The 14,344-nt window shown below is 40.0% G+C and overlaps 3 protein-coding genes across 9 annotated transcripts; all 3 read right to left on the bottom strand.

The window, feature by feature from the left end:
- Window positions 1-355: 355 nt before the first annotated feature.
- Window positions 356-3,170, bottom strand: LOC122615553 (sodium-dependent noradrenaline transporter-like). Of its 3 annotated transcripts, XM_043790524.1 has the most exons (10): window positions 2,853-3,170; window positions 2,515-2,646; window positions 2,309-2,460; window positions 2,157-2,248; window positions 1,605-2,068; window positions 1,389-1,537; window positions 1,135-1,263; window positions 837-1,043; window positions 513-774; window positions 356-402 (listed from the first exon to the last, which is right to left on the bottom strand). In XM_043790524.1, exons 1-9 carry the CDS (start codon window positions 3,025-3,027, stop codon window positions 514-516), a joined length of 1,761 nt encoding a protein of 586 aa, XP_043646459.1. In that variant the 5' UTR covers window positions 3,028-3,170; the 3' UTR covers window positions 356-402; window position 513. The 3 variants fall into 3 exon arrangements, with proteins under 3 accessions (XP_043646459.1, XP_043646467.1, XP_043646475.1); XM_043790532.1 differs by lacking the exons at window positions 2,157-2,248; window positions 2,309-2,460; window positions 2,515-2,646 and having other exon boundaries at window positions 1,605-1,880; XM_043790540.1 differs by lacking the exons at window positions 1,605-2,068; window positions 2,157-2,248; window positions 2,309-2,460; window positions 2,515-2,646 and having other exon boundaries at window positions 1,389-1,504; window positions 2,853-3,166.
- Window positions 3,171-4,318: 1,148 nt separating this feature from the next.
- Window positions 4,319-9,997, bottom strand: LOC122615509 (sodium- and chloride-dependent glycine transporter 1). Of its 5 annotated transcripts, none has more exons than XM_043790463.1 (11): window positions 9,788-9,997; window positions 7,503-8,042; window positions 6,575-6,706; window positions 6,336-6,511; window positions 6,241-6,281; window positions 6,061-6,181; window positions 5,665-6,004; window positions 5,441-5,598; window positions 5,252-5,380; window positions 4,986-5,192; window positions 4,319-4,921 (listed from the first exon to the last, which is right to left on the bottom strand). In XM_043790463.1, the coding sequence occupies exons 2-11, from the start codon at window positions 7,873-7,875 to the stop codon at window positions 4,661-4,663; spliced, it is 1,938 nt and encodes a 645-aa protein (XP_043646398.1). In that variant the 5' UTR covers window positions 7,876-8,042; window positions 9,788-9,997; the 3' UTR covers window positions 4,319-4,660. The 5 variants fall into 5 exon arrangements, with proteins under 5 accessions (XP_043646398.1, XP_043646382.1, XP_043646406.1 ...); XM_043790447.1 differs by having other exon boundaries at window positions 7,503-8,164; window positions 9,828-9,997; XM_043790471.1 differs by having other exon boundaries at window positions 9,828-9,997.
- Window positions 9,998-11,874: 1,877 nt separating this feature from the next.
- Window positions 11,875-12,845, bottom strand: LOC122626495 (adult cuticle protein 1). Its single transcript, XM_043806778.1, has 2 exons — window positions 12,801-12,845; window positions 11,875-12,598 (listed from the first exon to the last, which is right to left on the bottom strand). The coding sequence occupies exons 1-2, from the start codon at window positions 12,804-12,806 to the stop codon at window positions 12,221-12,223; spliced, it is 384 nt and encodes a 127-aa protein (XP_043662713.1). The 5' UTR covers window positions 12,807-12,845; the 3' UTR covers window positions 11,875-12,220.
- Between the last annotated feature and the right edge of the window lie 1,499 nt (window positions 12,846-14,344).

The raw sequence follows: 14,344 nt of genomic DNA, 5'->3' as shown, positions 1-14,344 counted from the left end.
ATTCATAAATTAAAAGGCATTTTTATACACTACAAAGACGTCGATAAGCGTACTTTGCTTATAACCATACATTATCAATAACATTAATTATTGCACGATTTTAAAAGCTCTCTCTCGATAGACAAACAATATAACAAAAACAAAGTAGATGTGGGCGTTACTGATTTTTTAAGCGATATTTTATTAAAGTTTCCGAGATATCTACAGTCAGATGAGTGAACTTGATAGGTTCACGGTTTGTTTCGCACACGAGGCGATAGAAGATTCGTTCTAGACATGTCCAGTCAGTTCTCAAACATATTTATTGCAACTATATGTTTTTCAATAATCTGTCCATATTTTACGAGAATCACTGTAGCCTCAGTAAAACACATTGCTGTGAGCATAGCGCAACAAGTTTTGCTTTTTCAGTGTAATATGATATTCCAAGAATAATAATATATATTCTTCTTTAAATATGCATTATAATTACTCATTTATTTATATTCAGTACATTTTGAAGCGCATCAAAAACTAGTTGACCTCCTCAGTAACCTCGCACAGTTGTTGGGTCATATCCGAATTGTCTAAGGCTTCCTCGTACTGCTGGCGGTGCTCCGTCTCAACCGGATACCAATCGGTGGGTCGGCAGGTGCGTTTGAAGCGTTCCCTAATGGTGCCAGTGCACTGGTAAAGATGGTACAATCCGTACCCAGGAATTGCCAGAATGGGCATCACGACGACCACTACTGTGGAATAAGTATACTTCACTCCGTACAGAAACGTTATGTCGATCTAGTAAAGTAAAAGAAATATGATTATTCTAAACAACAAGTAAATACAGTTTCATAACAAACCAGACATATGACTAAAAAGATTGGAGCTATGAAGCGGAGTGTAAAGACCTTCCAAGAGGCAAAGGGCTGGCCCAACATGAACTCCATATCCCGCTGGAAACGTTCTCGACCATAGATCCACAAAACCACGAAGATGAGCAGCAAATGAAGCAGACTACTTGAGAAGGAGGCATCAAGACCCAAAACCAAGACAAGAATTTTGCCACGCTAAAAACGAAAAAATAATATAAGCCATAGATTAGCTTAATATGTGTTATAATTGTATCATTAATTATTTATTGTAAACTTGAATACTTACATTTGTGCAAAAGTAAAGGGAGCATACTGCAATGCCTCCAATTAAGCCAAAGGTTACCAGCTGTTTTCTCACTCTAAGTATTTCAAACTCATCAAACAAACTTTGCAAGACAGTGAAGATCTGCGTTGTCTGTAATTAGTATTATTCATGTTTTGTTGTGTTAAAAATTAAATATATTCTTTAGATTCATCGAGCATCCTTCTGCAGTTGATTTGACTCTTATTTGATTTACATTTATATTAGAGTACGCTTACCATCACAATTAGAGCTGCTAATAAGAGCATAGAATAGTAAATAAAAATCCATAGGTTTGGCCAAGCCATTGTGGTCAAGACAGAAGCACTTGACAAATATATCAGCCAACGGCTGTCTGCAATTGAGTAATCATAACTTTCAGAGAGTTCTGAAAGGGTATGTATGTACATATATTCAATAAATTGTAGATTGTGCTAAGCTTTAAGTGCAATTACCAATATAGGGCCATTCCAACATACAGGAAACCAAGCCAAACATGATGTAAATGAAGATCTGTCCGAAGGAAATAATCCAACTATACGACATTATGTTGGTCTTAAACCCATTGAAGCTGGACAGGGCAATTACACTGCCCCATCCTGCTCCGAATGCATGAATAACCATGATAAATGTGGAGGATAATCCCATGGTCAAATTAATTAACTTTGGAGACAGAAATGTGTTGAGTCCGTTAATAGCTCCAGGAAGAAACAGGTATCGCACAAAGCACACTAAAAGAAGAACCAGGGCGACAATTACCATGTAGCGTATAAGTTTCCCAAACTTCGCCGTCTCCGAGAATTTATAAAAAATGAATGCAATCACAGCCCAAATGATTGCGAAGAGGCCCACAAAATGCCAAGACAACACGAAATCCTGATACGAAAGGGCATTCTCTTGTATATTCTCGAAGTGATTTCTGTAAAAATAATTTATAAGCGATTTTTAAAATGAAAATAAAATGTTTAAAAACTTTATATAAATAAAAAATGAGACTGAGTACTTACTGAAAGTAACGCACGGAAGGTACATGAAGGACTTTAAGTCTGTAATATGGCGCCTCATAATAGTCTTCCAAGACTAGTTCGTTCTTACAAGTCTTAAATATACAAAAGTACTTAGTCATGAATTCAAATTGTGTATAAACCAATTTTCATACAGCATTTCCATTGTGCCAAGATTTCACCCCCTCACAGCTCCATGGTAAAGTGGGTCGAAACGAGTTTATTATGAAGAGCAGAGGAACCGCAGCGTAAATGCTATAGTAAATGAGCATGAAGATAGATGAAAATGCACTCACATATCCCATGCCTGAAATTTACATTTTAATCATTTAATGTTTGTGCGAACTTTTTGGTTACTTGCCTTTAAAGAAAGGCGACAGGCGAAAGGCGGAGATGAACCCGCTGCTGGAGAACTGACCCATGAAGGAGTGAATGACCATGATGGGAACCAGGAAAATGGCCATATAGAGAAAGTACGTCAGTATTCCTAAAACTGATGCAAGCAAATGGAGCGTTTAAATACCTTTATTCCAAAATAAGTCTTAGATTCTGATATACTTTGAATCAGTCCGGCATTCAATAAAATTTCGGCGGAATGAGTCATTGCTTTATTTGTCGCCATTTGTGAGTACTTATAAAACAATAAGTCCGAAGCTTATCAAAATTATAATATAGGAATGTCGCCCTAGCATTACTTACTGCCCATGCCGTAAAACATCCAATACGATGCCAGGAAGACATCCAACTTCAAGGCTAATCCAAAACAGGCGAATATATAGTCTGTGGGCTTATCCCACCTGCCACGATTCGGATCAGGGGAAAAGAGCTTCAGCCCAATATCATACGATGTTTCATATGATGTTTCATATACCATTATAACACAATATCACACAACCAATTTGTGGACGAAAGTGGATTTAAACCAGTTTGCAGATATATTGCACTTCGGTAGATGTATTATTATATTATAAAATATATATGTATATACTATATTTGATGTGTGCAAACGATCCACGAGCGTTTTACTTTTTGAATTTACGGACTAATTAGTAGAACCGATGCCGGCAAACTGAATCCGATTCCGACAGCAGGTCTCTGATAAGCTCGTTCCTATTGAATGAGATGCTCATGCCCTAATGCATACTTGGTCTTTAATCACACACTATACCGATATTCATTAAAAATTTATATTTAGAAGGTCCATTGACCTTATTATCTGTGGAATATGAAATCATTCAAATGACCGCCACGACTTTGGTTGGTCCCAATTTCGATGAATCTGGCATTATATTTTCGAGAACTACAATTATATAATTTGTACTTTTTTTTAAGTACGCATTATCAAAATATATATCTAATTTATATGGGTGCAGGGCGTTAGAGTGGGCGTGGCAAAAAGTTTATTGGCAAAACAATAGAAATTTACAAGTCTAATACAACAATGAAAAAATATCAAAACCTTTTTCAAAAGTGTGGGCGTGGCAGTTTTGGGCGGTTTGTGGGCGTTAGAGTGGGCGTGGCAACATGAATTGATAAACTTGCGCTGCGTCTCCTGTCTCAGGAGTCAGTATGCTTAATCTCAACTTTCAAGCTTTTGTAGTTCCTGAGATCTCGACGTTCATACGGACAGACGGACGGACAGACGGATATGGCCAGATCGACTCGGCTACTGATCCTGATCAAGAATATATATACTTTATTTGGTCGGAAACGCTTCCTTCTGCCTGTTACATACTTTTCAACGAATCTAGTATACCCTTTTGGAGCAATATTTCGAATGTTCTGATCAAAATACTGATAAATATAATCGCAAAAAAAACGAAAAACGATTTTCGGCAAACATAAGACATATCATAAGAATTGCAAAAAAAAAAATTTTCTTTTTTGAAGTTCGACTGGAAATTTAATTACGAACTCAACCAGGTATGACATTCCATATTTGGACCAATATTTCGAATGTTTCGAATATAATCGCAAAAAAACGATTTTCGGGAAAAATTCAAAAATTATCATAAAAAATGGCAACAAATTTGAAAAAAAAAATACTAATTTTTTTTTTTGAACACAGTTTAACGAATCTACGACACTTAGTTCCTTATACGTTTCCCAAATTCCGAAAAAAAAGAATTAAACATTTTCAATGGCTAAAAGGTAAAATTTTATTAGTTCATAACAATATTTTTGGCCGAAGCTTGTTGAACATTTTAGTAGGAAACTACTAAATATCACCAGTATATTGTTCTCTATAGCTAGCATTTGGAAAATATCAGTACAACTTCATTACAAGAACTAACAATCGCCATTACCAATTGATCCGCTTATGTATATACTAGTGTGCGTGTTTGTTTTTCTGGTATTTGTTTGTGTGTGTGTGTGTGTGAGTGGTACCGCGTATGGGTGTATAATAAAAGTGAGTTCAGTTCAGTTCATTTGTCAACGCCATTTCATTTGGCGACGCTTTAAGTATTGAGTTTTGATCTAGGGAGTATTCGATTCGATATTAGGCACTATGTGGTGTTGGCATTGGCATCTATAACCAGCATCTCCGAGATGCCCATGATTTCCTCGTAAAATCGCCGGTTGTCGGCATCCATCGGATGCCAATCATGTGGAGCCAGGCACTGTTGCAATCGCTGGCGCCAATCGCCATTCGTCCGACATACCTTGTAAACCATATAAGACATGGCCGTAAGGAGAATCAGGCCCTGGCTCACGTAAATCAGGACGTCGTGTATGCGATCACGCGTAAATAAATAGGTTAGTTGAAACTGCAGGAAATAAGAAGAATATAAGTCATATAAAATGCAAAAAAAAATTGAAATCACTACTTACCAAACACAGTCCCAGAAATATGGGCGTGGCAAAGCGTATAAAGAAAATTTTGAAACTTGAGATCGTTTTGCCTAACATGAACTGCAAGTCGCACTGGAATCGCACGCGTCCATAAACCCAAGTGGTCATCAGTACAAGGATTCCGGAAATAAGCAACTGTGTAAAGACAGCCAAATTGGGCAGTTGTGTCAGCTGACTGAAGCCCAACTGAAAAGGGAAACAAATATTATAGAATGCTATCGAAAAAGGTCAGATTTCAATCTCACCTGAGTACAAAAATATACAGAGGAGACTGTGAGGCAGAAGACCAGCGAGGAAATCACTAGGATCCTTTTTGAACGCAATGTCTCGAACTCATCAAACAGGGCAGTAATAACGGACATCATTTGGATGATCTGAAACAGTACAAGTAATTTACAACGGAAATGCTCAAGTGAATGCAAAACGTATCTTACCAAGGCACATAGTTCTGATAAAAATATCATGCCAAAGAAGAGAAATGCCCAGAGGTTTGGAGTCGTCGTAAAGCGTCCAAACAAGTAGGAGAAGCAGAGATAAAGGAACTGCATGTGATGCTTCTCATCCACATGTAATGGCATCATACCCACGTGATCTGTTTGTATAATACAATTTAAGAACTAAAATTGTTTTAAAAAATACAACTTGGATGAGCTCCTACCCTCAAAGTGATCATGGGCCACATTGCAGCAGAGCAGTCCCATCAATCCGATGGTGATATGAGTAAGGCACACCCAAACACTCAGTCTTTCGGCATCTCTGCGGAAGTGGTTGTAACTGGACAAGGTTATGATACTGCCCCAACCGGGTCCCAAGGCTCCACCGGCCATCAGGAGGGCGGTGCGAGCCGTTGCCAGGACGCTGTCAAAACTATCCAACTGGGGCAACCAATAGTAATGCAGGGTATCAAGCGTGACTTGCTCGTGAATAAGTGAGTATAAGAACACAGCGACGAAGAAGGCGAACATCAGCACGCATGAACATCGCAGTACTTTTCCAATCTAAAAGCTGTCGCTGCTTAATTACATAAATTATTGAATTTATAAGATATACTTACAAAAGCAACTGGCTTGAGCAGCAGGGCCAGAACCACCAACCAAATGGACAAAACGCCCAGCAGCATGGACCAGGATATGCTCATGGAACTGGAACCTTTTGCAGTAGAGGCAATCGTCGATCTAGAGATGCACACAATATTAGATATACATAGGTCAATGTGAAGTTGACTATGACTTACCTGAAAAACTCTACCGTGGAATGAGGATCAACCCTATAGTCCTATAGACACAAACTATCAAATTTAATGAATGTATAAATATCTAACCCACTCACATCGACGTCGTAGTTCTCGTGCAAGGAACACACCTGGGTATTCCAACTGTTGTTGCAACTCATCCAGGGTATCACCGGGTGTACTGAGTTCACGGTATATATGAGTGGCACTACAGCTCCGATGCTGTAATAGGTGAGCGTTCCCAGATTGAGGAACAGAATGGCGTAGCCAATGCCTAAGAGTATGCCACATTAGTTGACGCATTTTACGTTTGCAAACTATTTAACAGATTTTTCACCTTTAAATATGGGCGCCACGCGAAATGCTGATATGGATCCCGAAGATGAAAACTGTCCCAAAAAGGCTTGGATCAGAAATATCGGCAGCGCGTAAAATAGCATTCCCATCAGGTAGGCGATTATGAACAAAACTAAGAAAGGAATTTAAAGATTAAATATATATTATAAGTGTAAGAAATTTATGATTTATGATGATGAGTGATTTTACATTGGTTGAGGAACTGCACTGTCGTTTTACTGATATATTATGAGTAATTCATAGTAACATTGTACCCTGATACTCATAACAATTATCTTTAGAGTGCACATTGTGTCGAGCACTGCATATTAGCTATCTTAAATATGAAATTAGTAACTTGTTGATAACCACCAATTAAATCATTAGAAAAACCTGTTTTGGAGGTAATTAAAGTCGGTTTATGACAGGGATTCTGGAACAGGGCTTTTGATTTTTTGCGGTCTTTTCTACGCTGTTCACCTTATCGCTCGCAAAATATGATTATTTTTCAAAGTAAACGCAAAAAGCCGCCATTAACGCAGCTCTGATAACCTTTGCTTTAGTTAATTGAATCTTATTGATAACTAAAAGCAATGGGATCAAGCAAAGGGGATAACCGTTGGCAAATACACTGCCACAAATGATTGAAAATTCCTATTCAAGAGTGTTAAACGTCACTTTCTGATCATAAAAAGCTATATTTTTTCTTATTATTAGTCAATATTAATAATTTACTCATAAATAATTATGAGTTAATTAGTTAATATTAATTAAAATTGCTCACAAAAGGTAATGCCATAAAAGCTACCATATAAACCCTTTTCATTATTTTAATGGAATAAAGTATATATATTTGTAGGTTTTCTGTAAGTGTACCTACTTTTAAAGTGCACTTCACTCAGCCTTTAGCCATCGTTAAGGGTACTTACGCCAACCGCCATGAAGTATTCCAAAGGTGGAGAGCTCGGAGAAGATCAGCGAACTGAAGGCATGTGTGCAGCTGGCAAAGTAGAAGTCCGCCGATTTGGCCCAGCGGCCCCGACATTTATCATGCCGATATGGTCGCTCCAGGGTATCATACGCACTGCCCGATCGCACGGCCATGCTGTGCACCTGCCGGCTTCGGATTCGACGGGCGGCTAGGGCCAGACCGCCTCCCATTCCGCCTCCCATTCCGCCACCCGACTCCATTTCCACTGGCTCCCCGGTGAAAGCACCGGGCAGTTCCGTGCCATGTTCACTATTCTCGCAGTCGCCCAGGAGCATGCAATTGTTGAGCTGCTCACCGCAGATGCCCTTCATGCTGGGTCATCAGGTGAAACGGTGCTGGCCAGGTAAGAAAACCACACACTCGCGACTCTGATGGCTTAGTTAAAATTATCCAGATTCTGTTTGTTCCAAGTTCATGCCGATTTGTTCCGCTTTTGTTTTGCTTTGTGTGTTTTATTTTCGTTTTTTGGCAGTCTGACCTAGTATTAAGCAGAGTTTTTCTGGGTCACTTCACGAAGAGCAAGTTGTAGAAATGCGAGCTTTAGATTATCTTCTAATAGGTTTCTAGTGCCGCCAGCGGATTCGCGTCGCACTCCTAAATCTTATTTGAAATTAAGCCCGATTTTGATTACTCCGGGCGCCAAGCAATCAGCTCCGATGCTCAGCGGCAAATGATGCTATTTAATGGGGATTGCCGTTCTGAAGCTACGCCAAATGAAGCAGTATTATAGGCACCACCAACAACAAAGAGCCAAACAACAACTCACAAATTTAATTAAATATATAAGTCTTTCTACGTAGTTTTTTCGTGCAATGCGTATGTGAGTGCCATTGGGTGTGCAGCGATTATATACGAAGCACAGTGGTGCGCAATGTAAACAAAAGTAAATGTATTTAAAATGATTTAGGAAGATTTAAAAATGTTGGGAAATAAAGCATTTTAAACAACTTTTTTATAAAACTCCGAAAACATTTAAAGTGATAAGCAGCACGCTTTTCTGGAATATACGGCGCCTTAAAATAGTATATTTCAAAATGGTTCTTACAATGAATGAAAATGTTTTATAATATATTAACCACAAGACTGGATTAAGTTGTCCTATCTACTTATTGTTTCCCTTTAAATAGCCCGTACCTATTCTATTATCAGTACCGCCGAACAAAGAAAATTCCATCTGAAGGGGAAATCAAAACAAATGAAAATGTATTTTTAAAAACAAAGCCATCGAATTGAATCGAATCGAATCGCATCGAAGCACAACAAAGCCGATAAAAATGAATGGAAGAGAGAGAGAGAAAGAGAGCGCGAGAGGTGAAGAGAAACGAAACCAGACAAATGGCAAATGGGCATAAACGGGGGCAATGGACAGCTGATGGCGCTCTCTCCCACCCCCACCTGCACGCTCTTCGCTCTCAGTGCCGGTGGCTTACGGAGCGTATACTTGACATTGCTCATACGTACCATGGGCTGCGAGGAAGAGACAGCTCTCGTGTTTTCCCTGGCCAAAAACATTTCAACAAGTAAAGCGATAGGTGGTGAGGGGTGGGGGGTACGTGTTAAAGGGTGTGTGAAAATCAGCTGTTTTTTGTTGTGAGCTGTGGGAATTGTGTAATTCAAGCAACATTTTCTGCCTCTACACTTTCTGCTTTCGATGTTTACGCGTGTATTGACCGACGATGACGCTGTTGATTTGGTGTGGCTCCATTTATGAGTAAATTAGTGAGTGCACCGAATGCGGCGAACGTGTCCAATTACTCGAATCGAAATGTTTACAAACAAACACTCAAGTGTGCGCAATAAATTTGCGAAAAATCATTTGAAATGGCCAAGAGGAAAGCAAACGCAAATATATGCACAGTAAAAAAATGTTGGTCGGGCATTCATAAACAAAAGTGTTTAAGTTAATTTCAATATAAACATTTTGAGTCAAATAAAATGAATGAAAACATTTTCTTTACTGTTTGCTTCTGCATACTTTAAATAATACCTTATAAGCTGACTAAATAAGAGAATGACCATAGATTTGAGTGTTTTATCGCTCAGTGTGCCTGCTTGCGTTCAAAAGACGCAAAAAGTTGGCGTCTCAAGTGTTGGCCAAGTCTGTGGGCAGTACCTTGCCCTCCCATCGTAGTTCCAACCCATTTTCACAATTTTCCGCCCGTCATAAGAAGACAATGCATACATAGATAGCGATATTGGCGCCACATAAACTCAATATGTCACCTTATCGTTCGTTTTGTAATCTCGACCATCTGAAACTCACATTTGCATGCACCTGCAAACAGTGCACTTTTCTATTTCGTTCAGGCGACAAATTTTCCAATCACGCACAAAACCCCTGCCAAACCAGCACTGCGCGAATGTTATTCCGAACCCGAATCTCGATCCGAACCCGAATCGGAAACTGCTGCGACTGCGACGCACGTTGTCGGCGCGTCTGCCAGCGAACGACTGAAAACTGAAGAGTGAAAACACAGCCAGATAGTCGCCGAATGTCAGGCGAATGCGAGTGTTGCTGCTGTTGCTTTTGCTGCTGTTGCTGCTGGTGTTGCTGTTGCGACTGCTGATGTTGCTGCTGTTGCTGTGTTACTGCAGATGTTGCTGCTGTCTCTTATCGCTGCTGCTGCTGCTGCTGTGCGCTACTTTTACTCTTCGGGGGAAATGCAAAGAGTGACAGAAAGAAAGAGCAACAGCTATGGGTTAATTTTTCAAACACTCTGGTTAGAAAGAAGTTCTAGTGGGCTTAAAAATATATAAGCTATCAATTTTCCAATAATTTTATACAGTTAATAACAAATTCTTTCTTTACTACTAGAGCTTACAACAAAGAATATCCTATCTTCCACACATATGTTTATTGCAGACTTACTACGCTAGTCTATCATTTTATGTATACAGCTTATTAATATTATTAATAATCATGTCAAATCGATTTCGAATTAAGCTATTTTTATATACCACCAAATTGCTTTCGATTATTGTATTAAATTAAGTACGTTCAAATTGGTAATTATCTATACCATGTCGTATCAATTTTCTAAATTGCATATAGCAACGAGCATAAGAGCAGGCCAAATTCGTATTGACCTCCGCGACTTCTGTGCGATTTTCTCTTTGCCGGTCAATTACCGGCTATTGCCAAAACGAAGCCCAGTAGGAAATTTCTTGCCATTTTCGAGTCGGACTCCAAGTAAGGGGAGACTGTCGACACGATTGACGCTTGACTCTTGGCCGCCGGCGTACAATAAATCATTGCAGTCAGTTCAATACAGCAGATTTAATCGCAAGACGGTGCAGAGAAAAAAATTCAATAATTTAAAAAATATTAGATATTATGTGTAATATCTTACGGAAATTACAAAATTTTAGAGGTAGAGAACTTGCTCGAGTTGAATTGAACTTTGATGTTAATATGAATATATAATTAACATATATTTTATCAATTTCTTTCACATTTGTTTTCAGTGCATTTAAAAGGAGGTGTGGTGGGAAAAAGTTGAAGGAAGTTCGAGGGGACTGCTATTGATACACTGACGCATTTCATTCAACGGCCAAATGCGGCAACAAAAGCGAGACTAGAAACATGAAAAACAAGCGCGAGACTTTGTAAACCGCAGTTGGAACCCGAAGGGGAAAAATAAAAAAAGGGGCTGGCAAAGTGGGAGGGGAAAATCACGCAACAGTTGGACCCTGCTATAGCAAAACGAGTGATATAGGGGGGAAAACCGAGCTCGATTTGATTTGTGGCTGCATTTCGCATTGAACGCAGTTGGAGACTTTGCGCATGCGCATGAACTTGACATTTCAGCTTTCGATTCGATTGCTTTGCTCTAATCACACTTTATTATGGGGTTAGAAGGGGTTCCAGTGTGGTGTCAATTTGAGGCAATGAGTCAATTAATTGCATTCGGAGGCGTAAGAATGCGATGATAATAGATTGAGAGCGAACGGACTTTGTATACTAATTGACTGTGCCTGTGGCAATATGTCAGGCAGCAACTATTTATTATAATTTTCGCCTGACCAAAACATACTTTGTATACTCACATTACCTTCAAGTAAAGCTACAGCCAGCGAATAATATTTTCTAATGTTCTGTACAAAACAACAAAATGAGGAAATATAAAACTAAAAAAACTTTGTATGTCATTTGTATTATTTTATATTTATTTGTATTTATTATTAGTTTAGTGTGTTCCTGTGTTCCTATTCAGGTATAGAAATATCTAATTCCCAACTCTGCAATAGTTATCATGAGTTTCCCAAAATAAAACGTATATACTTTAGTTACATTTTCTTTATTGGCAAGATGTACAAGCATTTCCATCCAGGAAAACTCGCGGGGCTTTTTCACAGGAATGCTCGGAAAATGTATGCTAAATAAATAGGTAGCGAGAGAAATAGGCAACCACAAAAGTGGCCGGGTGCTTGAGTCGGAAGGGAATTTTGATGAATCCGTTTTTGGGACAGGTATGAAAGGATCCTGTTCAGGTGCTAGGTGCGAGTACCCTGTCTATATACGTCTATATATACAATGTATTTACAAAACAGTGTTGTGGGATCCCCCAGTTCGATAGCGGGGCTACCCCATCAATGGCAGTTTCCGTGGCAGAGGCAATGGTCCGATCGGCAATGGGCTTCAAGGTGGTATACTCCTTACAAGGTTCCGGGAGCGGGGGCGGCGTTGATGGAGGCCACCGACTGGATGTGTCCGGCCAGAGGAGCAGTGTGGATGGCACCGCGGGTCTGGGCAGTGTAGACGCCACTGTGGGCCACGGGGGCCACGACGACGGAGGGAGCATGGGCAGCAACCACGGCAGGAGCGGCGGCATGGATCGCTGCCGGAGGCCACGAGGCCACGTTCACGGCGGCGGGCCAGTGGGCGGCGGGAACGGCCCAGGGGGAGGCCACCACAGCGGGTCCGGAAACGGCGGTGTAGGACAGTCCATGTCCAGCCACCTGGGACAGCAGGGGGATCACAGACGACTGCACGCCCATGGCGAGGGCCAAAGTGAAGACGACGGCGACGGCGAACTGTTGAATCAAAAGTTGTGTTTAGTTGATTTTAAAGTTAATTATCCGTACTTTAAACTTATAAAAAAGTTGTACGTAAATTTGGTTTCTTTGATTGAATTTAGGATCTTGGAGTCTTGGTACCAAAACTTCCTTGTAGAATTACCAATCCATGCAGTTAAGGTTTTGTTTATGATCAGGATAAATCCGTTTGATAACTCACTTTCATGGTGCTGTTTGTGGGTTTTGGTTTGCGCTCTGGTTGAACTCTTGTTCTGAACTGATCTGTCAACGGAGCTGCCGGCCAGTTTTATACCCCACCGCTGACCACATCAGCTATGGAAAAGCGCCAAGTCGGAGGGTTCATGAAAGTGAGAGTTCACACACCATGACACGGTGGACACCGCTGACACTGCTCCGCATGCATATGATCAGCTCTAATGACATGCCTCGGATCTGAACGGATCGGATTGGATCTGATCGTATCGGATCGGATCGGATCAAACGGCTAGGTTGAACGCCTTCAGAGCGGTTTTGTTCAAGAACTAGTTCTACACCTACTTTGTTATTAGCTTATTGTAATAATCGAGATACGTAAATGTATCAACAATTTATTAAAGAAAATCAAAAATAAAAACTATGAGAAGGAAACAATATGTAAGTTAGCTTAATTTGTATATCTAAGCTGTGGTTCTCAAAATGATCTAACTCGATGGTGACCCACCGTATTCGCACCACTCAAACTTGCACCGCCACAGAAAAATGCATTCTCGGTGAGTGTGTTTCCATCTCCGTGGCCATGTGGGTCCAACTGTCGATGTGAGTGGCCCAACCCACTTTTAAGCTGCAGTTCCGGTAAGTTGATTTTCACTGCATCACACCGCCACTTTAATTACTTAATTGTTGTTTGTGCGCGATTAGCATTTCAGTATGATTTATAACACGATTCCAATTATGGAGCGATTCGTATCCTGTATAAGGCCGGCTAATATCTGATTTATGTGTCTTAAGGGTTAATGATATGCGAGGAACAGCCCACTTCAGCGACTGATATTGAAATATAATTATGGGATATTAAAAAAACTTTAAATATAGTAGTCCATTTGCACAGAACAAAAACGTTAACCTGCTTTAATTACGAGTATATAGAAAAAAGCTTAAGCTGAAAAACTTGAGTTAAATTTTAATCAATAGGAACAATATTACCATGTGTGCTTATGCGATGCACTTTTCACGCATTTCGTTTAATGAAAGTGACCACTTAATTGTTGAATATAAATAACCCCCAAGTTGCAATTAACACAGCTGAAAGGCATTCCAGGCTTTTCCGCTTTTCCAGGCTATTACCGTAAGTATTACCCTAATTTCCACCTCCGATTACCTAATGGAATCGACATTGCGCAACATTCAATTGGAAAAATGAGTCTGGAGCGTGGGTGTCTGCCGCCTGGAACAGCCCACATAAATATATCGCAAACCCATTAGGTGCCGCAATTAAGTCAGACTTTAGTGCAAATTCGGCCCAGCAAAGACAATTCAATTACTGCAAGAGGGGGAAAACTCGTTCCCATGCCAATGTGGGTGAGATCGATTGAGTCTTGGCAAAATCTCTTAGCAGACAGCCAAAAAAAAGTTCAAGTTGAATTCTTGCGCTGCGATGATAATCTGTAATTAGCGGCTGCTATAATTTACTTTGTGTGCCAATTATTTTCTGTTGTACCAGAAGCCCAGGTGCTGACTGAAACCGAAACTTGGTCTCTGTGCGAT

This window comes from Drosophila teissieri, chromosome 2L (assembly GCF_016746235.2).
Source record: "Drosophila teissieri strain GT53w chromosome 2L, Prin_Dtei_1.1, whole genome shotgun sequence".
In the NCBI taxonomy this organism is placed as follows: domain Eukaryota; kingdom Metazoa; phylum Arthropoda; class Insecta; order Diptera; family Drosophilidae; genus Drosophila; species Drosophila teissieri.
Note: the sequence above shows the minus strand (reverse complement) of the source record. Positions and strands in the feature narration are given on the sequence as shown.

Bases quoted from the DNA above. Each gene is read 5' to 3' on its own strand.
- LOC122615509 (XM_043790463.1), bottom strand. From the start codon at position 7,875: ATGAAGGGCATCTGCGGTGAGCAGCTCAACAATTGCATGCTCCTGGGC. The intron at 6,707-7,502 runs GTAAGTACCCTT...TTCCTTTCTTAG, and splicing joins AATACTTCATGGCGGTTGGC to TTTTGTTCATAATCGCCTAC. The intron at 6,005-6,060 runs GTAAGTATATCT...GACAGCTTTTAG, and splicing joins TGCTCAAGCCAGTTGCTTTT to ATTGGAAAAGTACTGCGATG.
- LOC122615553 (XM_043790524.1), bottom strand. From the start codon at position 3,027: ATGGTATATGAAACATCATATGAAACATCGTATGATATTGGGCTGAAG. The intron at 2,647-2,852 runs GTAAGTAATGCT...TGCTTGCATCAG, and splicing joins GATGTTTTACGGCATGGGCA to TTTTAGGAATACTGACGTAC. The intron at 2,249-2,308 runs GTATGAAAATTG...TGTATATTTAAG, and splicing joins CTTGGCACAATGGAAATGCT to ACTTGTAAGAACGAACTAGT.